Source organism: Trachypithecus francoisi, unplaced genomic scaffold (genome assembly GCF_009764315.1).
Source record: "Trachypithecus francoisi isolate TF-2019V2 unplaced genomic scaffold, Tfra_2.0 Lachesis_group13, whole genome shotgun sequence".
NCBI lineage: Eukaryota > Metazoa > Chordata > Mammalia > Primates > Cercopithecidae > Trachypithecus > Trachypithecus francoisi.
Genome location: NW_022681458.1, coordinates 41,870,985 through 41,897,844, shown reverse-complemented (window position 1 = coordinate 41,897,844; position 26,860 = coordinate 41,870,985). Strand labels below are relative to the sequence as shown.

The following is a 26,860-nucleotide window of genomic DNA, read 5'->3' as shown; positions in this document are numbered from 1 at the left end:
ATATAATTGTATTAAAATAGAGGAAAAAATAAAAGATACCATTTGTCAACATGGGTCACTGAGAGGGGGAAGTAAAAGGAGAAAAAGGAGATATGGGAACTCAGCAGAAAGAGAAAGGAAAAAGTAATATTTTACTTGAAGAATGTGTAATATAATCAAAGTATACATTTAAGTAAAGTTATAAACCTATATTGTGTATACAGTTTTTTAAAAATAGAAAAATTTAAACGTCAACTATTAGATTATGATTTAAAAAGCATGCAACTGAATTAAGACCCAGGGGAAAGGCAACATCATAAAGCACTACAATTTAGTCACTATGGTAACTTGCAAAGTATTTTTGCAGAGCTGTTCTCACAGCTCCCACACGGACAATCAAAACAAATATGCTAAACACTAAAATTTAAAGAGAATTGGTCATTTTATGTGTTGTATTAACACATTTAATAGTGTCATTGTACATAATAAAAAATTTATGTTAAATCCATATAATGTTATGCAGTCAAGGCCATGTATTTTTGTTTACTTTGATAACCGTGTTTCCAAAGGACTAATAGTATAAAGAAAAATTTTTGATGGTGCAGTACAAAGTCATAAGAGAGACTACAAGCAAATACAATGTGCCCCATTCAAATATATGTATGCATATGTGTATATACCTATTTGTATATACTACCACTATAGTATATACTACATTTATATACAATATCACCTTTCATAAATTACATCACTTATATGAGCTAATTTCCACAACAGTACTAAAATAATTAGCTATGTTACCCCCTTTAGAAGAAAATAATATGTAAATAAATAATATGGAGTATTTTCCACTATGAATTTTGCCTTTTCCTCAATTTTGCCTTTCCCATTCAATTTTATTTGCAAAAAAAGATGAAATTTTGGAAAAATTATAATTTTTCTATCACCCTGAATGATTCAAATTTCACAAATATTTGAAATATGAAGCCCCAAAGCAATTATGCAATCAAGTCTCCTAAAGTAGTAGGTGTTTTGGTAAATTTAGAAATAATTGATACTAGATTTTAAAGTACATTGAAGGTAATTTCTCACCAGAGATCTCACTTCTATCCAACCAAATCTGCTATACCCTTCCAAAGTCCCTGCCTCATCTGCAAATATTACATCCTCCTTTGATGATCCTTCCCGGACTCTGTCCAGCAGAGGACTGTTTGCTCTTCCCTTCTGTCCTTACCATTGGTACTATACTTAGGGGGTTGTATATTCTTCTCCCTGCTTGGTTGTGAGCAAACAGGGCCAAACCAAAGTCCAGTCATTTCTGTACCTTTCGTGCCTGACTACATACATGCCCACCAACTACCCCTTCACGCATCACTCATTTCCCATTCTGTGCCCTTGCCCATGTTACCTCAGTCTTTAGTATTCTCACCCGTCTCGCTAATCTGTGTTTCCTGCAAAACTGACTGTATTTCCCTCTGATAACTTCTTATCTCTACAGTCCACTTATGCCCGGCATAGAGATTTCTCTCCTTGTGTCTCTGCACTGCTTCCAATTGCTTTCTAATGACTCCATATGTGCAACCTTTGTATCCAAAGCAAGATCCTGAACAGAAACCATAGGTGCAATTTTTTAAATTTCCAAATATGCTAGTACCAAACATAAGTAATTTAACCATCAATACTGGTTAAATTAAGGAACATATCTTTTTCCCCTCTAGATTCTCATTGTATTGTCAAATATGTTATTAAATGTATAATTTTCTGATTTCTATTTAATGGATAGATTAGGGAGCATATACACAAAAACAACGGCCTCAAAATACTTCTGGGAAAGTGGTGAAATGAGTCTCTCTTCATCTCCCCACAAGGACCCAAGTTCCTTCCTCCTACTAGAAACAGCTCTTGATGCTAATTGCTGCTCTTATACATATGGAATTAACATCTCTAACTGCCTGCAAGTATCTTTATACCCAAAGTTCCCTTAGAAACATAATGAGATGAGTGGAAATGGAAATAATACATGAGATCAGAAAAATAATAAAGTAGGTGAGATGTGAATAAAGGATAAATAATCCAAGGCATAATTCTTGTCTAGTCCTCAACAGAAACCCTCTGAGAGTTAGTTTCATATTTCCTGAGAATAGACTTAAGAAACAAGTAAAAGAAACATAAAATATATATAACTACCCATCATCAATAAAGTGTCATAATAAGGCTACCAAAACCGAACTGGAGAACAAAAAAGGAATAAAAATATTTTGAAGTTTGGTGCAGTCCATTTATATAAACATTTTTCCCTTATGAATTTTCACCACAAAATCATCCATTCTTCAACACTAACCGTGATTTGATCAAGACAATGAAAAGTCTAAGACTATTTTTTGATATAGACATTTTCATTTTTTAAAAAAGCTGAGTCCCAGTGTAACAATAAATGCATAGTACACATGAGTAAAGAAAATGGCTATCGGACTGATATTCCGCCTTAAACATATGGCATTGACATCAAGAACTCAAAACCACCCAGGCCACGACCTAAGACCAGAGGTAATGTGAATCCGCTAAAAAGTAGGGAAAATTCCTGTGTTGCATTAAACTTTAGTTTCTTTCCAGAGCTATTATTTTAACAGATACTCATTATATGTGTACTTCACTTCATTATCATTTTTTTCTCCACAAGGTTAGTTCAAAGTGTGGGACCAAAACGTTGTAGAAAGAGGTGGCATAAAGAGTAAAAGCTGCATTTCTAATTATCCCAGCTGAAGATCACTTTTCCATATGTTGATGTTCAAATGAGTCAGCACCCTAGTGGACTCTGATGTGTCTTAGATGGATAGAAATACTCTAAATTTCATCACTGAAAATACAGATACCCTGAAATTTTATAATTCTGGATGAATAGTAATGCATATTAATCTTATTAATACTATCTGAGTACAGACTGGTGGAAAATTTAAGAGCCAGAAAATTTTTAATATATTTCCAATGCTCCTGAAAGGAACTGGGTGGTTTTTATTCATAATAGTGGGCTGGCAATATTTGCATAGAAGAACCAGCATTCCTACACAAAAGTTTAAAAATAAGAAAGCATTGTGGCCAAAGCAAATATTTCTCACTTGAAGGAATAAAGGAGTGATGGATTATGTAGATCAGTGGCCCAAAGATTCCGAATGTACTAGATAATAACCACGTTTCTACTTCTCTATGGTACAAAACCTTGCAGCTTTCAGTGAATCCAATCAGAGGCTGGTAGCCATTTGTTATTTTGACTTTTCCGGGAGAACAACTCAGCTATTCTCATTAAATTAAGAACATTAACATTTGTCACTTTCTGAGGATATTTTAATAATAATGCATTCATGGCCAGGTGCAGTGGCTCATGCCTGTAATCCTAACACTTTGGGAGACTAAGGCAAGTGGATCACTTGAGTCCAGGAGTTCGAGACCAGCCTGGGCAACACAGTGAAACCTCGTGTCTACAAAAAATTTGCTGGGCATGGTGGCATGCTACTATAGTCCCAGCTACTTGGGAGGCTGAGATGGGAGAATTGCTTGAGCCAGTGAGGCAGAGGTTGCAGTGACCCAAGATTACGCCACTACACTCCAGCCTGGGTGACAGAGTGAGACCTTGTCTCAAATACTACTACTACTACTAATAATAACAGTGCATTCATGTTGTTGTCCTCCCAGACACCTTACCCTCTTGAAGAGGTGACAACCTCTTCAAAGAGGTTGACAGTCTGACTTTGGAGTCAGACTGACCCAAGGTCAGATTCTGGCTCCATCATTCAAAGCCATGTGGGCCTGAGAAAGTCATTTAACTTCAGTTAAGCATCAGTTTCCCTATTAGAGAAAAGGAAATAATAAAAATTTGACATGAACTGCCGCAAAATGCCCAACCCAATGCCTGACGTACAAGGCACTTAATAAGTGGTAGCTGATAAAATTACTTTTCTAGTATGGCACTGACTGGAGAATAAGAGACTCTTTGACCTGAGTTATCTTGTAATTTGTCTTTTATTCACTTGTTAGGCTAGATCAGACATGCTGGTTGAATACAGGGTTGCTAGAGAGAGGAGTTATCGCAGGTTTCTTCAGCTGAGCCTCGATACCTCACTGTCCTCCCAATACAAACATGTGGTTCTTTCTATCTTTCTGCTCAGAGGGCATCTTATTAACGAGGGCTTTCCTCAACACCTTACAAAAATGTCCTCCTTATTCTTCTTTATATTTTGACATGGTACTTACATCACATGAACATTTTTTCATTTCTTTTTATTTGTAAACTGCCTGTCTCCTGCCACTAGAAAGCAAGCTCCCTAAGGACAGGGACTTTGTCTTATTCACAGCTCTGTTTCTTATAACCCTGACTGGCACACAGTAGATCAACAAATATTTATTAAATAAAGAATTTTCTCAAAATAATAAACTGTTTCCTGCCAGGCAGTGATCTGGAAACACCAGAAGGCTGGCACTTCTTCCAAAACTCCTAGTGGATCTCATTCAACAAGCAGGGGGACCCTCTGTGCTGACCTCCAAGCTGAAAATGACAATGGATATTTTGAGAAATGTTTGTCTTTCTCATCTGTCAATGTACTGTCTATATCTCATTGTCATCCATATTTGCTTTTCTTGTTTCAGTAAGTGCTATTATCTCTCTTAATTTCAAGCTCTTAGGTAAAAGCACCATGTCTATAACATTTTCTGCCACCACTAAGTTTTGATACTTAGTACATGCTGACAGGTGATGATTTTTGCTATGTGGAAAGGATAGCAGACTCTTAATTTTGGCCTCAGAGACAATCTTTACATTCTAGAAATGATATACAACAGATTGGGAGATATCAACTGTGTCTTCTAGAGATATATGTTATTGAAAAAATACAATAGAACATGCAGAAGTGACTCTGATTTTAAAATTTTAAAAAGAATTAAAAACAAGGTTTTGCTTTATTGTTACTATTGCTTAAAAATTTTGTGCAAGTTCATCATGGTGATAATAAAACAATGAATAATGCCAGAATAGTTCAAGAAAAAGCAGAATTTTACCTGAGTTATTTAGAATAGTTACTCCAAATTGCTATCTTCCTATGTACATATTAAGTAATGAACTTTAAAATATTGATAGTTATCAAAATACACACATTCAATGGACTTATCCTCAACTGAAGCATATTTCTCTAGCAAACAGTACCGTCACTGAAGTAAAAAATATGTGAACTGTATTTATAACACTCACAAATTGTACACAATTTTCAATGGACTTTATTGAATTACAATTAAGAGACTATCGACCTTTTGGATGTTGAGTGCACTTGGTTTTAACGTTAAACAACCAACTGTAGGCCAATCGTTTCTTCAACTCAATGTCCAGATTTTAAAGGATAATTGAACATTCTGAATCCCATACTCATAAGCTGATTAATTGTGACTGACACAGTCCCTACTGCTAAAGTCTGGATCAATGGCAAATGTACTCATATTACAAAATTTGCTCATGCAATGGTTTCCTTTTGTTAAGTAGTATCCCTTAAAAAAAAAAAAAAAATTCCCATTCAATCTACACCAAAATGTCCTTTCTGACTCAGAAAACAAGTAGCAAATATTTAATCATCTTTGAAATATGTGTAACCCTTTACAAAGTAAACTGTGTTAAGTTGTAGGACTATATGCCTTAAGCCCTCATTGACCAACTCTAAACTGTGAGATCCAAATGTTGGCAGTCACAATCTCTCCTTTGCAGCTTCTCAAGCTGACCACTAAATAATCCAGGAAAAAAAGTAAAACATAAAAGAATCCCACCTTTTATATGATCAAATATAGAATCACCACCACAATTACAGCAGTAGAGCATTATTGACATGCAGTATGGATGTTTATAAGCGATAGCAATCATTTCTAATGAGAAATACAGTATAATATTGAATAGTTATAAAGACATACTTTCAATTTCATTTTCAATCTATGCTCATTAGCAACAGTGGAGGCTAAATCTTATTTAAGTAGAAATGAATTTCAATATGCAGAATGAATGAATCCATTTACACAGCAGGTGAAATTCCATGAGATAAACATATATTTATTCTAAGTAAGCAGAAAGCTACATATTACACTGTCTGGGTAGAAATACCTGAAATTTCATGCTTTTGAGTGCCTTAATTCTTTTTTTATTTACAAAAAAGTCACACACCCAAAATGCTATTTTAAAATCAAAGAAATCTGTTCTGAATCTCATTTTACTATTTAATAGAGCAGCTGAAAAATGACTTAAAGATGTGGCCATATGGTGTGAAAATCCAGAATCAAGGAAAGAATGAGATACTGTAAACATGTAAAAAGCAATAAAAGGAGGCGACTCTAAGCTCAGTTAATGAAAAGCTGATGATGGAGACTGTCTTTTATTGATTACATTTGAGGACACTGACTCACTGGTGTTTTCCAAAACATAAATTCTGCATTTCAAGTGTTTAAGAGATTCAGCTAAGTCTCTTTCCCTCAGCCTGGAATTGTTTGCACAGAAAGACTCCATAGAATAAATTACTGAACCTTCCAGCACAGCTCAATTAACTGAATGAAGCCGGGAGAGAAAAGCTCCAATCTGGTAGCCACAGAACAGAACCTGGCATCGTTTTTGCTTAAAGAGTTTACAAGTAGATCATGGGGCATTTAAAAGACAGCCTAAATTTAAGAGTAAAGACAACAGGAAGAGGCATGAGAAGCTCCAACTCACACTCTTTCCCGCTGGCGTTTCTGCAGGAAGTAAGTCAGGTGTTTGCATTCTCGAGTCATTTTATGTCTGTCTTTATTAGGAATTCTGGTGTCTCTACCCTCTTTCCCCAGTCTCACACGTAAGTTGAGACAGACTTTCTGTTCCCTAGAAGTTCCGGACAGCTCTTTCCTTTAACTGTCCCTTACAAATGTAACTCAACTTCATGCAACAAAACCTGAAGTCAGTTGATAAATGATTAAACCATCTATACCTAGAGAGTTGTCTAGTTCTGACTCAACACCAGGGCTTGGAATTCAGCTATTGGTACATTAATTTATTTAGCAAAGATTTTCTGAGACCAGGTATTGGAATTACCAGGTGGAATAAAAGAGCCCTGTTCTCAAAGATTTCAGTCTAGTGAGAAAAACACCCTTGCAAACAAAATTTATAATAAATGAGTTAAATACCCCAGCCAAAGTACATAAAGTTTTCAGAAGGAGCTTCCAAACTGGGAAAGTGCTACGGGTTCTGTGGGGGTACAGTTCACATATGTCCTCAGAGCAATTTTAGATTTCACTTCATGGGACACATGAGGATGAGCTCAAGGCATCTGAGACATTTCCCTCACTTCCTTGAAAGAGAAGCACGACCCTTCTTCTCATCCATCCCTTCCTCTTCATTCCACCATATGAGCGGCAGAGAGAGATCAGAAGGGAACTGCCCTGAGGTTGACTTTCAGAACAAGAAAGTTAGACTGTCTCTCCCCTTGGTTCTCCCAAACCACTTGGTGACAAGACAACAATGAGGAGGCATCATGCTAACAATCTTACGGATTGCTTACACATCAACTACCGACTGTTGCCCTCAACCATACATGATCCCACAGCCAAAGAAGTCAGTAGCTGTGGAAGTTGGGAAAACCACAATGTAAATGCTGAAAGTCCCACATTGTACCAATGGCGTTTTCTTACAAATAGATGACATCCTCATCAGTAGCAAGTGTTGAAAACACAAGGAATGCCTGAAGGATGGGAGGGGGGTGAGTCTGTGAGGAAATCTTGCGGAAAGAAGAGAGATATTTGTAACAGCTGAGAGGAAATCCTGACACACCAGTCTCCAAAATCACTAGGCCGCCTTTCAGCCCAGGGTTCCCTCCTGCCTGGGGAATTTGGCCCCTTTCCAATGGCAGTGCCCTCATGTGCTACGCTGAAAATAAAACAAAGGATGCCATTCATCATATTTTTCAACAACTGGTTTCTTTTCTTAGTTTGAAAGAAAAACTTGGCAATCGTAAAGCTGAGTTTTTTATTTTTATATATTTTCTTCTTCGTGTCAAAATAAACTGGAAAAGAAAAAAAAAAATAGCCCAATGGTAAGAAAAGGAAAATACACAGAATCCTTCAGAGCTTAGTTGGCCACACACTGCCACTCGACTGACACCAAACCATGGAACGCATCTCTCTCAAGTTCTCCCAGCCCAAAGAGCCGGCTGCCTTCTGCTTCTGTAGATGTGGCTACTTAGAGAAATTCAAATAGGCTCCCAGTGTTAACTATGCTGCATATTTACTTTAATCAAAGTGACATTTCCCAGATGGTGTCATCCAGAAAACCTCATCTGAAGTGAAGAGTACAAGAGAATTTAGCAGCTCATTCCAGGGAAAATTGAATACAGGTGCTCCCCATTTTAAGATGACTCAGTTTACAAAAATATAAAACTATGTAACAGATACCCTTTTGGCACGAATATCCTGCCGCCATAGATATCTGGTACCTGAAATTGGTACCAGACAATCCATATAAAGGTGTGAATGTATAAATGATAACATCTCTACATTATCAGCTGCACAACCCTAATACTCTTGGGTGTTAATTCTGAGCCTGAATGTTTTGCCATTCCCAGACCCTTCCTTTGCTGAGTAGAAGAAAAGGTGAGAAAGAAAGTGCTTGAAGCAAGAAGTTGCTCTAAGGTGCCTCCGAAAATTAGTAGATCTAAATGCATTATTCACTGAATACCCAGAGTCTCCACACTGTAGGTAAAACAGACAGCTTCCTCCATGGAGGTTACAGGATAATCACTTTCTAATCACAGTATAATAATATGCTGTGATTATATAATAATCACAGTATAATCACTTTAGTAATTAGGTAATTGTGACGTGAGCTAGGAAAGAAAGGACAGGCATAACAGAACATATAGCCTGCCCTGGTATCTTAGGAGACTTTTCTGAGGAAATGACACTGTCACTCTAGGAACTGGAGAGCAAAGGGTAAAAGAGTAGACTTCAGAAAGGACAAACCTATACAGAAACCTGGTCCTGCAACTTACGAGATGTATGACCTCAAGGAAGTTACTTAACTTCTCTGAGCCTCCGTTTCTATACCTGTAGAGTGGGAATAATATTGCTCTCAGAGGGATGTTGTGAGAATTAAATAAACAGATGTGCCAAGTGCTCGGCATGTATTCAGCACATGGCCAGGTCCAGGTTCTGTGAAGCTGGAAACTTACACCATTTTGAGTACCATCATTAAAAAATAACCCAAAAATAGGTTTGTAAGTGAATTTAGAATGAGAAAATAAATTACAACACACTATACATTTTTTAAAGCAGAGAAATACTATAATTATTGTAAATTCCAGAAAAATAACATACTCTTATTATCTGTATAGTGCTGTACATGTTTTCCACATTTTTATGGACACTCTTTGTCACCTATGCAAATGATAGTAACCTGTCATTTTATATAAACAGAATATAAAACTAATTCATTCTTTTTTTTTTTAGAATGGTTGATAGAAATGTGTTTTTTGTTTTGTTTTGTTTTGTTTTTGAGGCGGAGTCTCGCTCTGTCGCCCTGACTGGAGTGCAGTGGCCGGATCTCAGCTCACTGCAAGCTCCGCCTCCCGGGTTCCCGCCATTCTCCTGCCTCAGCCTCCCAAGTAGCTGGGACTACAGGCGCCGCCACCTCGCCCGGCTAGTTTTTGTATTTTTAGTAGAGACGGGGTTTCACTGTGTTAGCCAGGATGGTCTCGATCTCCCGACCTCGTGATCCGCCCGTCTCGGCCTCCCAAAGTGCTGGGATTACAGGCTTGAGCCACCGCGCCCGGCCTAGAAATGTGTTTTTAATCATTAATGTTTGGGATACAACTTTCCCAACAGGCAAATTCCCATGGAACATACTTGTTCTTGATAGTTATACCACAGATTTGTTCCTCTAGAAACAGAAATTCTGATCAATTGTTTCCTATGATTATCATAAAAAATGAGATAATGTGGTGTTCTTATAATTGTATATACTACGCCAACATACACATAAATGCAGCTACAGCTTCTATATTGGATGGACATTATTAAAAACCACATCCTTTGCTTACAACCTTGTGCTGCCAATAACTAGAAAGATTTTGCACAGATTAGCTTCTGGCTCCATAGCTTTTGACCCTCGTTTCTCCTCCGCTTCTTACATACTTCTGATGCTGGGCACCAGAGGACACACTCATCTGTGTTGTCCCCCTGGCCCTGCTTTGTGAGTCACAGCACTGAGTGAGCCATCACAGAGGACAAGAGGAGTACTCCTGGGAACCATTCCTACACTGGAAGAGCTGGTAATGACTTCACTACACACGGATGTGACTATGAATCACACAAATATTCCCAATTCAACCTCCCCTTTATCTGGGTCCAAAAATGTCCAGAGCCACTCCCAGAACCACCCATATAGCTCATGGGGCCCAGTGCAAAATGAAAATACGGGTCCCTGCCGGGCTCAGTGGCTCATGCCTCTAATGTCACTTTGGGAGACCCAAGCGGGCAGATTTCTCGAGCTCAGGAGTTCAAGACCAGCCTGGGCAACATGGTGAGACTCCATCTCTATCAAAAACACACACACACACAAAAAAAGCCAGGCGTGTGGTGATACTCGCCTGTGGTCTCAGCTACTCTGGAGGCTGAGGTGGGAGGATCACTTGAGCCTGGGAAAGGAGGTTGCAGTGAGCCAAGATCACACCACTGCACTCCAGCATGGATAACAGAGTGAGAATGTGTCTCTTAAAAAAAAAAGGAATAGGCCAGGCGCGGTGGCTTACGCCTGTAATCCCAGTACTTTGGGAGGCTGAGGCAGGCAGATCACAAGGTCAAGAGATCGAGACCATGATAAAACCCCATCTCTACTAAAAATATAAAAAATTAGCCAAGCGTGGTGGCGGGTGCCTGTAGTCCCAGCTACTCAGGAGGCTGAGGCAGGAGAATGGCGTGAACCCGGGAGGTGGAGCTTGCAGTGAGCCTAGATCGTGCCACTACATTCCAACCTGTGCCAAACAGCGAGCCTCCATTTCAAAAAAAAAAGGAATAAGAAAAAAAGTATTCAGAATTTCCTGACAGTAACAGCAGAACATTGAACCAAGCATAGGACCCTGTGCTATTGCACAGGTTGCAAGCTCATGAAGCCAATAGTAGCTGCTCCGCTACCACTCATCATGAAAGGACATATAACAAAGAAATAGAGGTGAGAAGACACAGCATTTTCAACAGATTGTGCCTAAAATATCTAACTTGTGTACATTTTTCAAAATCATACAACCATGTAAGCATATTACTAGGGCCTGTGAACATATTACCCAGGGCTTACTAGGGCTCCATACAAGTGAGGGTACCTACATCTTATGTATCACTAGGATAATGATAAATCTGCTCCTGCTGAAATGCAGTAGGAGCTCAACAAATCTCTGTGAATGAAGCTTCATCCTCAGGGACTTTACAGTCTAGCCATCAAAACAAACAACATCAGTAAAACTCTGTAACAAGTCAATGTGTCAAGTCCATAAATTAAAATTGCCTAAAATGTAGGGATATGAATTAAAAGTAAAATAAATGACCAGATGACTCTGCATGGCTAGCCAGCCAGGAGTTCTGGATCACTGGCTGCACAATCTATATCCATCCTGGTTCTAGCAGCAGTGTTGGCCTCACCTGGCGGCAATTTTCCTCCCTGATTTAAATACTGATGGAGACTAGTCTGGGTCCTATGACTGACTTGGCTACTTCAAGATAGTGGGAGTGATTTCAGGCATCTCCTAATGAGTTGGAGCAAGTTTGTGGCCCAACTCAGAGAAATTCATCCGGGAGAAATCGGGATGTGCAGTTCATCCTCCACTTCCCCACCTGATGAGAGAGAGTTGTGCCTAGCAGCACAAAATGCACAATACTACAGAGGAGGCGCTGACAGTCCACGGGAGGAAGTCACAAAACTAGAAGCTAATAGGTCTTTCAGGTACAAAAAGGAATAAATGGGCAAGAACTCAGAATATGATAACAGAGTAAAAGACAGGGTTTGGGAGGCTGAGGTAGGAGGATCGCTTGAGCTCAGGAATTCAAGACCAGCCTGGGCAACAGAGTGAGAATTCATCCCTACTAAAAATAAAAAGAAATAAAAAATTAGCCAGCTGTGGTGGTGTGCACCTGTAACCCCAGCTACTTGGGAGGCTGAGGTGCAAGGATCATTTGAGTCTGGGAGATTGAGGCTGCAGTGAGCTATGATCACGCCACTGTACTCCAGCCTGGGTGACGGAGGAAGACCATCTCAAAAAAAAAAAAAAAAAGATCTGGAAGAAATTTTAAATGAGGAAAGAGTACAGAAGTATTGGAGAGAGGCCTAAGATCTGGAAGAAGTCTCAGGATACTGAGTGGACTATCCTATAAAACTGCCATAGAGGGGTAAGTCAACTAACTGGATGTATAATTTCTAACTGGAACACAACTAACTAGAGGTGAAGGCCCATCAGGCCTAGGAAGAGAGGCCTGGAGACCTGAGAATGTGGGTCCAAGGTTATTGTTGTTTTGTTTTGTTTGTTTGTTGAGGCAGGGTCTCACTCTGTCACCGAGGCTAGAATGGCAAAATTATGTCTCACTGCAGCCTTGATCTCTCAGGCTTAAGCGATCGTCACTTCTCAGCCTCTGGAATAGCTGGGACTACAAGCGCATTATCACCACGTCTGGCTAATTTTTTTATTTTTAGTAGAGACAAGGCTCACTATGTTGCCCAGGCTGGTCTTGAACTCCCGAGCTCAAGTGATCTTCCCGCCTGGACCTCCTGAATTGCTGGGATTACAGGCATGAGCCACCATGCCCAAATCAAGGGGTATTGTTTAGGGTTAGGGCAGTGGTACAAACCTACAGGTATGGGATATGGTAGGAGGAGGTTCCTGGTTGACCCAATAGACTAAGAGAACTTAGGGAATTTTATTACTTTAGTCACCTGCTCCAGAGGGTTGTTGTGAAGATCATGTAATAACTAATACTTAGTTGGTACTCAGTAAAAGATAGCTACAAATAATGATGCCAAAAGGGTTCACTCTTTTCCTATATCTTGCTATTTTACCTTCCTTTTATCTTTGTGAAATAACAGAGTGGATATCATGAAGATGAACTACTAAAAAGAATTTTGGGATACACACAGATTAATATTAATCAGTTACCAAAAATCCTTTATACGTATCAGAAACAATATAGTTTTGTAACAATGGGTCCTAGCTAAACTACATCCATATTATTACTTTTTTCAAAGCAGTTGGTCTTCATGGAGATACAGGTACCTAAGAAGTTAGGAATCTGACTGGCTGCAGTTGGGGCTTCCTGAGAAAAAGTTGATAGCGTGGTACCCAGAGGTTTGGGAAAGGCGTTTGGCTGGGGGTCTACCGCCAGATAAAAAGCATTATCTACATGGCAGGTAAAGATGGCTATACAAGGAAAGACAAGTAACTATTATAAGATTCAAAAGACTTTACTTTTTAAAATTATATAATTACATTAGTTTACATTTTAAATGATGGAATACACTACTATGCAAAAGACATGCTTTGGAAAACCTGGCCCAATGGCTTTCCATGGCATTTCCCATCTTCACCTCAAGTCAACACTCAGACTCCCTACTGGTGGAAAAAATAGCACGAATGCCAAAGGGAACTGTGAATTTGACAATAGGAAGACAGTGAGATAAGAGAATAATGTGCGAATGAGAAGAAAAGGAGAGTAACCATGCGTGGGCTGTTTGTGATGGGAGCTACGTTCACAATGAATATTTTCTGCCTTCTCCTTTCCCTCTCCATTTCTCCCAGTCCCATTTGGTCTGCTGATTGGTTTGCTTCTGACAGAATCCAGTCCAAACCCAATCAGGAAAATAGAAATCACACTAAGTATTTCAAAAGAGATCACACAAAAAAATTGTCAATAGTTGTTGAACTTGAAAAGCAAAACAGAGAACATGGGATCACAGAGCTGTAACTGCAGGCAGCACCACTCACTAAGGCAGGGGTCCTCAGAGCCTAGAAGCTGAAAGGAGAGGCCCTGCAGAGCTGGGGCTCGGGTGTCTGGGGAGGTGGCACTGCCCAGCTGATGCTGGGGCTTCTGAGTGCAATGAAGCAAGCTCTGAAAAGTGTTGGGGGGTGGGGGAAAAGAACAGCTGGAGCCTGGAACTAAGAGCCACCGTCAAGGTGAAGAGTCACTGCTGAAGTGGGCTTCTAGAAACAGGAGGTCAAAAGGAAGCAGCAATCCCTCACCATCTTCCACCCCTGCAGCATCCCCAGTCCAGCATCCCATATTGGCAGAGCCTAATAGGGAACTGGCTGGCAAAGAAGAAATGTGGTTTGCAGAGTCCCAGTATCAGAAAGTAGAGTATGGGGCCAGGTGCAGTGACTGATGCCTGTAATCCCAGAACTTTGGGAGGCCAAGGCAGGAGGACTGCTTGAGCTCAGTTTAAGACCAGCCTGGGCAACATAGCAAGGCCCTGTGTCTACTAAACATAAAAAAAAAAAAAAAAAATGGCTGGGCACAGTGGCTCATACCTGTAATGCCAGCACTTTGGGAGGCCGAGGCGGGTAGATCAGGCTGGTCTCGAACTCCTGACCAACATGGTGAAACCCACTCTCTACTAAAAATACAAAAAATTAGCCAGGTATGGCGGCATGCACCTGTAATCCCAGTTACTCCAGAGGCTGAGGCAGGAGAATCACTTGAACCCAAGAGACGAAGGTTGCAGCAGGCTGAGATCATGCCGCTGCACTCCATCCTGGGTGACAGAGTGAGACTCCATCTCAAAAAATAAAATAAAATAAAATAAAAAATAATAAGCCAGGTGTAGTGGTGTGCACCTGCAGTCCCAGCTACTTGGGTGGCTGAGATGAGAGGATCACTTCAGCCTGGGACGTCAAGGCTGTGGAGAGCCATGATCATGCCACTGCACTCCAGCCTGAGTAACAAAGCAAGACCTTGTCTTAAAAAAAAAAAAGTATATGGAAGGGTGAATGCGGAGCTGAGAGATAATAGGTTAACACCCACACTAAAAACGTAGAAAGAAATTAGTCCCATGTTTAGGTCTGTATCTCACATCTTAATTCACAATACACTAATTTGCCTCACAACACTGCAAATAGGAACAAAATAAGTGGCAGTTATCCAAAGGCAGTCTGAGTTCAACCAGAGCCCTGCTCACCAGGACATTTTATTACACATTGGAGAAGCATTCTAAGACATTGCTGAGGGTGTCCCAACTGTTTTATCTATGAAAAATGGGCTCCTTGGAGACCATGTGCAGGCTCACTTAAAACAATAAGCTTTCCTAAGCCCCCAAGCACAACATACTCCGGGAGCATGGTCTGGATGCTTATCAAACAAGTTCCTGGGCTATTCTCTGAAGTTTCTGGGCAAGTACAAACAACAGAGTCAAAGAAATGCCTTTAAAAGCAAGGCAGTGGAGCACGTACCCTGTCAGTGAGATCCTCATATTCCCACAGAGTAAACAGTAACATGAGAATATTTATATGAAACAAAACTGTATATCAAGCCTGCTTTGGCTCAGCCAGGGGGGATGATAAATTCCTTGCAGATCTCTCACAGAGTGGTCCTTTGTTGACCACGGACGCCACTTCCAAGACAGTACAAACCAATTACACAGCAAGGCTTTTCATTATGTCAAGAAATGAAAATATTACCCCCTTTTGTTTTATTTCAGTTATATTTTACTTACTCCCTTCTCCCAATGTTTAAATAGTTTTAATTTATCATGAGTTAAGTCCCAATTTAGGCTGGAAACCAACGACAACTCCCCCTCTCCCCCTCACCCCACACACAAAACCTTATCACCTCATAGCCTAGCTTGTTGCTTTCCTTATCCCTCTTTTAAGAAGCTAAAAGTTAAAGTTTAAAGCTGGGTAGAATAAAAACACAAAGGGGTTGATAGAAAGTAAAGTCTATTTGTTCACATCAGTGTTGGCCTCTTCACAGTTGGTAAAAGGAGGGAGGGCAAATATGAGCTATGAAGCACATATTCCGTACAATGTCTACCTTGTAGTAAGATTTAAAAAACAAATACTGATGAAACATTGGCACAAACTGTGGGGCTGCTTCTAAGAGGCTGACCCAAGAAAAGCTGCGTATGAGTCGAGGTATTTGTTAGTTCATTTTGTCAGGTTTTCTCAAGCCAATGGGATCGCCCTTCTTAGTTATCATAGATGCATCCCAGTGACTTCTGCCAGTTCCTGCAGAGGAAGAGCTGGTGATACTCTACCCATCCACCAGAACACCTTCAGCAATTTACAGCTGGTTCAGATTTTCTAAAAGGCAGAAGGGAAACAGAGAAAGAAAAGACAAATTCAAATATGAATGAGACGTAAGAGGTGTGTCTGTGCTTGTTTTAAAAATTATTGGCCAGGCGTGGTGGCTTGCACCTGTAATCCCAGCACTTTGGGAGCCTGAGGTCGGCAGATCACCTGAGCTCAGGGGCTCAAGACCAGCCTGGGCAAGATGGTGAAACCCTGTTTCTACTGAAAAAAAAAAAATAGCTGAGTGTGATGATGCCCACCGGTAATCCCAGCTACTCAGGAGGCTGAGGCAGGAGAATCCCTTGAACCTGGGAGGTGGAGGTTGAAGTGAGCCAAGATTGTGCCACTGCATTCCAACCTGGGTGACAGAATGAGGTTCTATCTCAGAAAAAGAAAATTATTTATTTATAATAAAAATAGTAAATTTTTGTTTTTTAATGGATAGCTGGATCAAAGGCGACATTTAATCAACTTTATTTTAAACCATTAACTAAACCTCATCTGGAGCACTAGAGTCCATCATAATAGATTTTAAAAGGGAAAAATAGGTCCTGCATAGTTGTATCTATTAATAGATATTAGAAATTTGCCAACATTTTATTTAGAACATATGGATGATCTGGTTTGGATCAATGTCTCCACCCAAATCTCATGTTCAATCATAATACCCAGTGTTGGAGGTGGGCCTGGTGAAAGGTGATTGAATCATCGGGGGTGCATTTCTCATGAATGGTTTAGTACCATCCTCTTGCTACTCTCCTCATGATAGTGAGTGAGTTCTCATGAGATGTGGTCGTTTAAAGTATGTAGCACCTGCCCACCAGCTCTCTTGCTCCTTCTCTGGCCATGTGACCTAACTGCTCCCCTTTCCCCTTCCACCATGACTGTAAGCTTTCTGAGGCCTCCCCAGAAGCCAAGCAGATGTCAGCATCATTGTTCCTGTACATCCTGCAGAACCATGAGTCAATTACCTCTCTTTTCTTTATCAATTACCCAGTCTCAGGTATTTCTTTACAGCAATATGAGAATGGACTAATACAATAGACTTAGTAAAGTTATCTTATTCAGATATGAGGTGATTTTTAAATTTTTTTCTTAACTTTTGTGGGATAAATACATACTTTTTGTTCTTTTTTAATTATAAAACACAATGTGCAGAACATACAATTTACCACTGTAGTCTTTTTTAAGTGTATAATTCAGTGGAATTAAGTACATTCACACTGTTGTGCAACCAAGCACCATCATCCATCTCCAGAACATTTTTCATCTTCCCAAACTGACACACGGTAACCTTTAAAAGCATGTTTTGTTTTCAATAGGCCTTGCTCAAAGCCAGCAGCCTTTAATGTTGTGACAGGAACCTGGAAAGGTTAATTCAGGTAACTGGCAAATGAATCAACCCCTTCTACAACCTAATATGAATCAGCGACACCATGGGCTTTTATCTCCTCTTATCTGTTTAATACTGATGCTTAAAACTAAAGCAAAGCTCTAGAATAGATCTAGAAAAACCATTAATAATACATTTCATTTTTACATTACAGCTTATAGACATTTATTCCCCTAGTCAGGATGGGAATTATTTTTCCTATTTTGTAGCTAATGAAATTATGGCTACATGAAAAATAACAGCAAGGACTGAACTCAAGCCCTCCAATCCACTGTCTACTGTTCTTTCTATTGGGCCACACAGCCTCTGCCAAAGCAAGGCAAGATCTGGGCACTGCTGCTTCTCAGCTCTCAGAGACTAAGAGACAGACCTATCAGGTCTAGCTAGACAGCATTTTGTCTCTTCACCAGAGCAACTAAAATTCCTCACGCTAAAAACCATACCTAGTCCATCATCTTTTCCATCTTCGTTATAATCATATTGACAGAGAAAACACACACAGAATTGGAATTCCAGAATGATATAAATGCAATCAGATTCAAGAATCAAATGTAAGTAAAAAAAAAAAAAAAAAATTAGATCACTGGATCCTATAAAAAGACTGAGTTCAACCTTTTTTTAAACTTTTTTTTTCTAATAGAGATAGTCTCACTACATTGACCAAGCTGGTCTCAAACTCCTGGGTTCAAGTGATCCTCCTACCTCGGCCTCCCAAAGTGCTGGGATTATAGGTATGAGCCACCACACCTAGCCAACCTCTTTATTTTTAATTCCTTAAAATAAATTCACACTTTGTGCTTTTATTAAAGAAGATCACAGTCTTTCTTGCTAAACTCAATTTGTGGAAAAATTCATTTCTCTGTGCTTTACGGGAAGCATCTGGTACTAGAACAATATAAATACTAAGGATTTAATTAAAATTGCCATCATTGACAAATAGCTTCTTTTAGATCACAAAAAACCTACAAATTTTAATTTCTTTCAAAAAAAAATTTCTTCTGCCAATACCCTTCTCTTTGCTCAAAAACAATATGTTCTCTAAACCTTTAGACTTTCCATCTAAATTCCAAAAGAGTAAGTACTTCCTTGAAGTCATGCCCAACACCATCATGCCATCTCCCTATATAAACATTTCAAAATTCTATATCTGGTTTATGAACAGCAGAGCATCCTAAAAGTAGTAAGGCAAGAATGAACTATCATGCTTTGAAAGGGAGATTATATTTTGTTACCCTCCCATTTTTTAGTCATTTAGTACTTGATTTTTTTTTTTTTTTTTTTGAGACAAGGTCCCATTCTGTTGCCTAGGCTGGAGTGCAGTAGCACAATCATGGCTCACTGCATGATCTTGCCTCGACCTCCTGTGCTCAGGTCATCCTCCCACCTTAGCCTTCCAAGTAGCCACTACAGGTGTGCACTGCCATGCCTGGCTAATTTTTGTAGTTTTTGTAAAGATGTGGTTTTGTCATGTTGCCCAGTTTGAGTTTGGTCTCAAACTGCTAGGCTCAAGTGAATCACCCGCCTTGGCCTCCCAAAGTGTTGGGATTACAGGCATGAACCACTGTACCCAGTCTTGACTTTTTTAAATGCCCACACGAATAATTAGCCAGGAGTTTGAGACTAGCTTGAGCAACACAATCAGATTCTGTCTCTACAAAAAATACAAAAATGAGCTTGGTGTGGTGGCTGGTGCCTGTAGTCCCCTCTACTAGGGAAGCTGAGGTGGGAGGGCTGCCTAAGCCCAGGAGGGAGAGGCTGCAATGATCCATGAGTACACTACTGTACACCAACCTGGGTGACAGAATGAGACCCTGTCTCAAAAAAATAAATAAATAAAGTAGTAATTACTCAAAAAATGAGAGCTGAATATGGAACTTGAGAGTTCATTCACGAAAATCCAATCAAGTCCATTTTATCTTTTTTTCTCATAATAATGAAAGATGGTTCAGAAACCTTGGCCATTTTACTCAGTTGATTCAGAAGAGCTTCTAATGCTCACAAATTACTAGCACATGATACAAAGTAGATTCTCTCGAAATTGTAACAATGACTAGAAATATAAGGTAATTAAGAATAATCTATGAACACTTGTTGTTGAACAAAGAATGCTTTCAATTTTCCAATACATGGTTGCAACTAAGCTCTTTGTAGTTTCTCCACATCTTCACTGCCCAAAAGAAAATTTTGTAACGACTAATACTTTTCCTTAAAATTTCAGTGAGGCCTTAGATTGGATCACATGAAAACACCTCCCCGAATCTTCCAGAATTCCCCAATATTTTCCTTTACAGCATATTCAGCACAGTTCTTGCACTCTTGGGGTGTAAATCCAACTAATGCTCTCCCTTTAGTACCAATTCCCCAATCACTTGCCAACTTTTTAACTTGAGCTTCTATGTAATGAGGAGACACGTAAGAAAACTGATCACAAAGGACACTGTAAGACACATACTGGAAGTCTTCTGAGATTTCTGTAGCTTCTTGGTCATCAAAACTCTCCACGTTGCAGGCTATTTCAATTTTTCCCTCGTGGGGAAAAGCCATCGCTTGGACACCCTTCAATCCATTTGCATTTGAGCCCCGAATGGCACTAGCGATCTCTCTTCCTGCAGACATGTCTTGAGAATCTATGGTAATGTTGCAGTTCATCACATACGGGCTGGCACCAACACCTAAATCATTAGAAAAGCATGTTAATCAGGCAGAACAACAGCCTCGTTTTGAAGATTCTATTCGTCAGCCAGTTTTAATCAGAGGCGTTTCCTTTACTCGGTTTTATTTAAAAACAGTACAAATATTCCTCATGTCAACTCCAGAATTTTCTAAAGATAATATTTTTTTCCATAACAAAAGTATTTAGGATATAATCAGGTAACTTTATGTACTATAAAAGTATCTGAAGGATTTTTTTTTTCCTAAAAGAGCTCAAACTTTCCAAAATACCAACAGAGAAAGAAAAGCACGGTTAAGAGCTAAGTCCATCAGCAGCAACAGGCCTTGGAACTTCATTCATTTCCAAGGCCATCTCCATGGGGTTTGGAATTCAATGACAGGCCTACGAGTCTCAGAGACAGGAGTAAATCACACCTCTGTACCCACCACTCCTTCTCCCTGAAACAAACACTTGTCATTATTGAATTAGGTTAATATCAGATTAAAATGAATCTCAAAACCAGTCTTAACTAGGGAAAGAGGTCACTAAAAACTAACAAACAGCCTTGAAACTGGGAAGAGCAAAGGGACTCACGTGTTTTGTGATGATGTGAGTTTGGCAGGGTTTGGAGCCAAACAAAACACAAGAATCCCCTCACACAGACTTATAAACCTTGTGCCTTTCTCTTTGTACAACCTGTTGGAGGTACCTCTTTCTTCCATCCCCAGCTTCACAAGAGACTGAGATGGCCATTGCCACTCTAGACCCCTGTTACTCTAGAGCTCAGGGGCAAATGTCCCGCTTTTCCCTGTCTCAGGGATGGTGCGGCTCATGTTACATAAATAGTGTGGCTCTAATTATAGTTTACACTATAAGATGGACAACTTGGTTAAATTAGCATTGGTATAAAAAGCTTACATTTGCAGTTTCCTCATTTTGGAGAACCTTACATTTCTAAAAGCAAAGTTAAGCAGGGATTGATGAGGGATCAAGGGCTGACCTCATCTTCAACATGTGATCATTTCTTAGCTACTATTTCAACATTATTTTACTGTCATTCCTTTTTCTTGCTACTTTCAAACTTATTGCTCCTGATGTCAGTATCCATCAGAGAAGTGCCTTCTGGGTTCACTTTTCCCTAGACTGTGATGGTTTGGGGGCTCTGTTGCCTAGCCTGGCTACTCTCATACTAATAGATGTTTTACAGAAAATCAGCACACGGAAACCACATTTCGTCTTTTTCCCACACATGTACATAATGAAACATTTCAACTCCCGAGGCTAGGCCTCTTCCTCCTGGGAATTCTGCAGGAATGAATCAGATTACAGTATTTCCCCATAATGCTGATTTCATAAAAATTAAATTTCCTAACAGTCAGTACATCTCTCTCTCATCATCTCATGTCCCAATCACTTACCCTAAATATCTTTAAGAATTATATCAGTTTTAACATTGCACAGAGTATAACTGGAATTTTTGTCAATGTTAACGTTGCCACTCATTAACAGAAAACATCCAAACATTTTTCTCTCATCTACCCCCCAACAAGTAATGTTACAAATAGTCTTATGTCCTAAAATCTAGTGTACATATCCTATTTTGACTCAAGGAATGGTAATAACTTTACCATCGTTCCAACAAATAGTTGGATCACACTCAGGTTTTGCTGAAGAGTATATAACACTGAGGGTTACATCAGCACAACTATTCAAAATCCTTACCAGGCCTGTAGTGCTTCACCATTACGCTTTGCTGTCCCATACCTTTGAGATGCCCAGTCACATTCAGATATTCATATGCAATTCATCAGCCTTGGGGAGCAAGTCACTTTCAAAGGAAGTTCCTGCACATGGACCTGGGGCTTTCCCCATGACATGGGTCATTCCATCCCTGTGGCCCTGGGACTTTTGCTGAATCCCTCACCCAGCAAATTCCAAGACATCCTCTACCATCACATGTCTAATAACTTCCCCTTGTTAGCAGAAATTCCAAAGTTGATCATTCTTGCTATAAATGAACTCATTGCCTAACATAAATTATTAAAGATAAAGTAAATTTAGATGTAAGCCCTAAGGACAAGAGTTCAATAAAGAAATGCACACTGTTCAGTGAACCAACACTGACTTTCTTGATTAAAATGAAACTCTTATTTTTAAAATTCCTTCAAAAGCATAAAGTTCATTTTTTTCTAGCAAAATAAAACATCAGAAATAACTTTCATATGATTTTAGATAAAATAAGAGGTAATCACTTAATACAGAATAATCATTTTTCAAACAGGCCCTTGTCATATGTATTTTAAATTCTTCTAGTAAGCTTTAGTTACACAATATTTTTGTTTTATTACTAGTTCTTATTCAAGTAGTGAAAAAACAGAGACAGTTAACGAATCTGAGATGTTTCTGACTTAATCAGGGTAGTAGTTTCCTCTCCAAGGTGGGGAAACTTCTCTCCCTTAGAGGGTGAAAGAAGAAAGAAAGAAAGAAGAGAAAATTTCTCTTTCTGCCCAAATTCACGCTTTTCCAATTTCCTTCATTTAATCCTTCCAAGTCAAAACCAATACGGTGATCCAATTATACTGAATCCAATTCTGTGTTTAAATCCAGCAGTCCCATTGACCTTATTTAAATGCTGAATTTGATTTTTTATGTTAATTTAAACTTACTAAGAAGGTATTTTAAATGAGAGAGATAATTAATCCCAGCAAATCGTATTTCTAGTTAAATGTCATATAATTAAAGTAATTCCACTTTTTGCTCTAAAATTAGAAACCTGATGTGAAAGTTTGTTTCTCAGTTTGCGGTTTCGCTCCGCTCCCACCTCCCGCAGATTGGCACTCGGCTGCTCTGGCGGCAGCACGAATCCCCTCACTGCAAGGCTGAAATTCCAATTTTCTTCCAACACAACTGTCACAACGCCCTGAAGCAAGCTAAAAACAAGGAAAAAAATCTTTGGTATGATTTCGCTTTCCATGTGTGCTTTAATGAAAAATTTATCATTCTAAATATTGGTGTTTACTCCTAGTTAAATACTTTTTTATCAAAAAGAAAAAGAAACTGAGATTCAGTTGCTATTATTTCACAGAGAAATATAACAGGCCTGATGTTTTCCTGACAATTCTGTTATTTTCTTGTGTAGAAACACTGTATTTATCATATACTGTACGGCTGGTGATTTAGATATTGTTGAGACCTTATGGTGAACTGATATGGATGTAAACTCTTTATGCCAGATTGTTTAAGCAGAAAAAAACCAAATGCACTTAATTAACATCTGATGTGTAGCTTTCGCAAACACAAATGCAATATTTGTGTTTGAGCACTGGCAGTAATGACTGTGAACTATGCTATTAATGTCTGGTTTAAAGATGCTTGTGGTAGGACCATGTCTGGAATAACACAAATAAAAAACTGCATTCAGACAAAACAATAGTGAAGAGCCCATTAGGAAAATGGGAAAGCAGCACTCAGAAGAAACACATGTATTTTTTTCCCTTTAGATCAAAATTATTCTCAAAAATAGTTCCAGGCACCATCATTTTCAATCAATTAAAGGTGAAAGGATTCTACATATTTTAACTCTACAGAAAAGAGTTTCACTTTAGGAGGTCCAAAGTTGTTTAGGGGTGTCTTCAGAAGTTCCATTCATTATATTATACTCCTCTTTGGTGGCCAGTGTTAAAGCATGCATGAGGAGAGAGCTGGGATGGTGTTTTAGGATATTTGGTACTTTTATATCTAAAGAGAAAACTTCAAATTTGTGGACTGCATTACAGTTTGAATAAATAGATTCTTTTCAACCAATTCAACTCCCTCATTAAATACTTTGTTACTGGATTGGGCGCGGTGGCTCATGCCTATAATCCCAGCACTTTGGGAGGTCGAGGTGGGCGGATCACAAGGTAAGGAGATCGAGACCAGCCTGGCCAATATCGTGAAACCCCGTCTCTACTAAAAATACAAAAATTAGCTGGGCATGGTGGCACACGCCTGTAGTCCCCGCTACTCAGGAGGCTGAGGCAGAAGAATCACTTGAACCCAGGAGGTGGACGTTGCAGTGAGCCGAGATCGCGCCACTGCACTCCAGCCTGGTGACAGAGCGAGACTCTGTCTCAAAAACAAAAAAAAAACTTTGTTACTGAAAACCTGGTGAGTGCCAGGAACCATGCAGGTTCCTGAGTATAAAAACAGGAAGAAGGTTAAAATAAGGTAAAACCCTAGCCTAAATGTGGACTTTGCTTCAGAGTAACAAACAGAGCAAGGTCACCAGACTCAGAACTCAGGTTCAAAAATATAAACAGTTATTATACCAAAAACAATTAGTTATCATTATATATTGGTATTTTAAATTTTTTAGACCATGCACTAAAGAGAAACCACAGCTGAAACAGGACATTTGATGACTAAAGCCATAAAACTCAAACATAATTGCTAAGTCCAATGCTCCCATGGCGGGAAGAATGCAGGACTTGTGTGCATGTGGCTGAATTCACAGAAAAGAAAGCTAAGTGAGAACTGTGTGCCACAGGGCTAGGAAGTACTCCCGTGGGTCCAAATTCAAGTTCCACCTCAACGGGACATTGCCTCTGCTCAGCTGTCTTTCTGTAAAATGGCTATGACGTTTCCTTGCTCAGTGAGGCACTGTGAACCTCATTCTATTGCCTTTGAATCTTTCAGAGTAGAAATAATTCAGAAGAGATTACAAACATAAGTGTAAATTAACCTCCCATAACGAAGCCAGTCCAGATAAGAGGGAAACTCAAGTGACTTGCTACTCTCAGGTTTTTCAAAAATAGAACAGTGCCCTCCCTGAGTTCAGGCAAAGTCTAAGTCCTTCATGTTCCAATTGTAGGTTACATGCTTAGTGACACATTGAGACTTCCATTTTTCATCATCCCAACTAGGCTTCCTAGCCCAGCATCAGTAAATAATTTTTAAAAATAGGCTCCTTAAAATGAGACTCATTCTAAAACTGGAAATTATTTTTCAAATACCAGATAAAGTTTTGGCGTGGAGTAAATTGGAGTAATTCAATGTCAAGAAAAGTGCCTGATGATGCATTTCTTATTTATAGTAGAAAGAAGTAAGCAGGAAAGTGCTCAGTAACCCATTTAAATAACTAAACAGAAGCCCCTGATTCCAAGATGTACCAATTACCTCCATCTCTGACTCCTAGGGCATCATATGAAACTACAGTTCAAAGAATTTTCCCCGCATTTTTAAACAATGATGCATACATGCAAGCCATTCATACAACATATCAGACAGCAGTGTTTAAATTACCCCATAAATGTTTAGGGTTTTAAATATATATGTATGAAGTATTTATTTATAGATCTAAAAGTATCAACTATTACTGCTTTGCCCTTATTTATGTTCCCCACAAGCTGGCCAACTACAAACTTTTAAAAGGAATTTGGCTTAAAAGATTTTGTGTGTTTGGCACTGACTACGGGTGTTAATCATTTCTGAGCTCACTTCTTTTTCTCTTCTGTTTATAATATTCTTTGGGAACTTCAAAACAGAAACCTGTTTCCTTATAGATTCTGCTTCCTCTGCGGTACTGTGTAAATTAATTTGTCCTGGATTGTGACTATACTGTACAGTTGATAGCGCCAATCATTTCTATTTAATTTTTGTAGGAAAAAACATAAACATAGCAACAATGTGTTGAGGTTTTTCTGTTTTGGTGGGAGGGAAAAATATGTTGGGAAACACTGACACAACCAAAAAAAAAGTTAGAAAAATATATAAAGCCAATTAAATTTAAGCAAGTGCAAAATCGCTCTTGTTGGGAACCAAATTCATTGAAAAATTAGATGAATAACATTTCTACCCTAAAGAAAGAGGTGTTATAAATTATACTTCAGTAGATATTACTTCAAAAAATGAAAGCGATTTACAGCCAGGCACAGTGGCTCATGCCTGTAATCTCAGGACTTTGGGAGGCCGAGGTGGGCGGATCACGAGGTCAGGAGATCGAGACCATCCTGGCCAACATGGTGAAACCCCGTCTCTACTAAAACACAAAAAATGGTGGTGCGCGCCTGTAGCCCCAGCTACTCGGGAAGCTGAGGCAGAGGAATCTCTTGAACCTGGGAGGTAGAACTTGCAGTGAGTTGAGATTGCACCACTGCACTCCAGCCTGGGTGACAGAGTGAGATTCCATCTCAAAAAAAAAAAAAAAAAAAAAAAAGAAAACAATTTACTTCTTTCTGGATTGTTGTTTAAGGAAGAATATGTGCAATTAAGGTAACCTAATATTTTAGTAGAAAGTCTTAAACTCTACCATCTAGTGTGAGGAATATTAGAAACTAATTGTTTATTCACATCCCTTATTCACTGATCCTCCTTGAAATACTTTACTTTTCTGCTATTAGCATCTGCATTGAGCCTACTAAATGATGGACAAACAGACTGCCCAAACTTGGCAAATTGTAATTTTCTTGTTTCTTCCACAAGCTAAAGTTTCTACCCTTGGTCATGGGTACCAGTGAAAAAAGGCATATGGGGAAGAGCTGTGCTCCTTTTCCC

At 39.2% G+C, this 26,860-nt stretch overlaps 1 protein-coding gene across 6 annotated transcripts in view; it reads right to left on the bottom strand.

Moving 5' to 3' along the window:
• FTCDNL1 (formiminotransferase cyclodeaminase N-terminal like) overlaps window positions 1-26,860 on the bottom strand; it is a 92,119-nt gene that overhangs the window by 29,416 nt on the left and 35,843 nt on the right. For 3 of the 6 annotated variants that reach the window (XM_033230730.1, XM_033230733.1, XM_033230732.1), the window contains one exon: window positions 19,341-20,345. The exons of 2 other annotated variants lie outside the window; for them this stretch is intronic. In XM_033230730.1, the coding sequence (XP_033086621.1) occupies window positions 19,909-20,345 (437 nt within the window). In that variant the 3' untranslated portion in view covers window positions 19,341-19,908. Of the gene's footprint in view, window positions 1-14,939; window positions 16,293-19,340; window positions 20,346-26,860 lie in introns of those variants that run through there. One more of the 6 variants, XM_033230734.1, reaches the window with a different exon arrangement.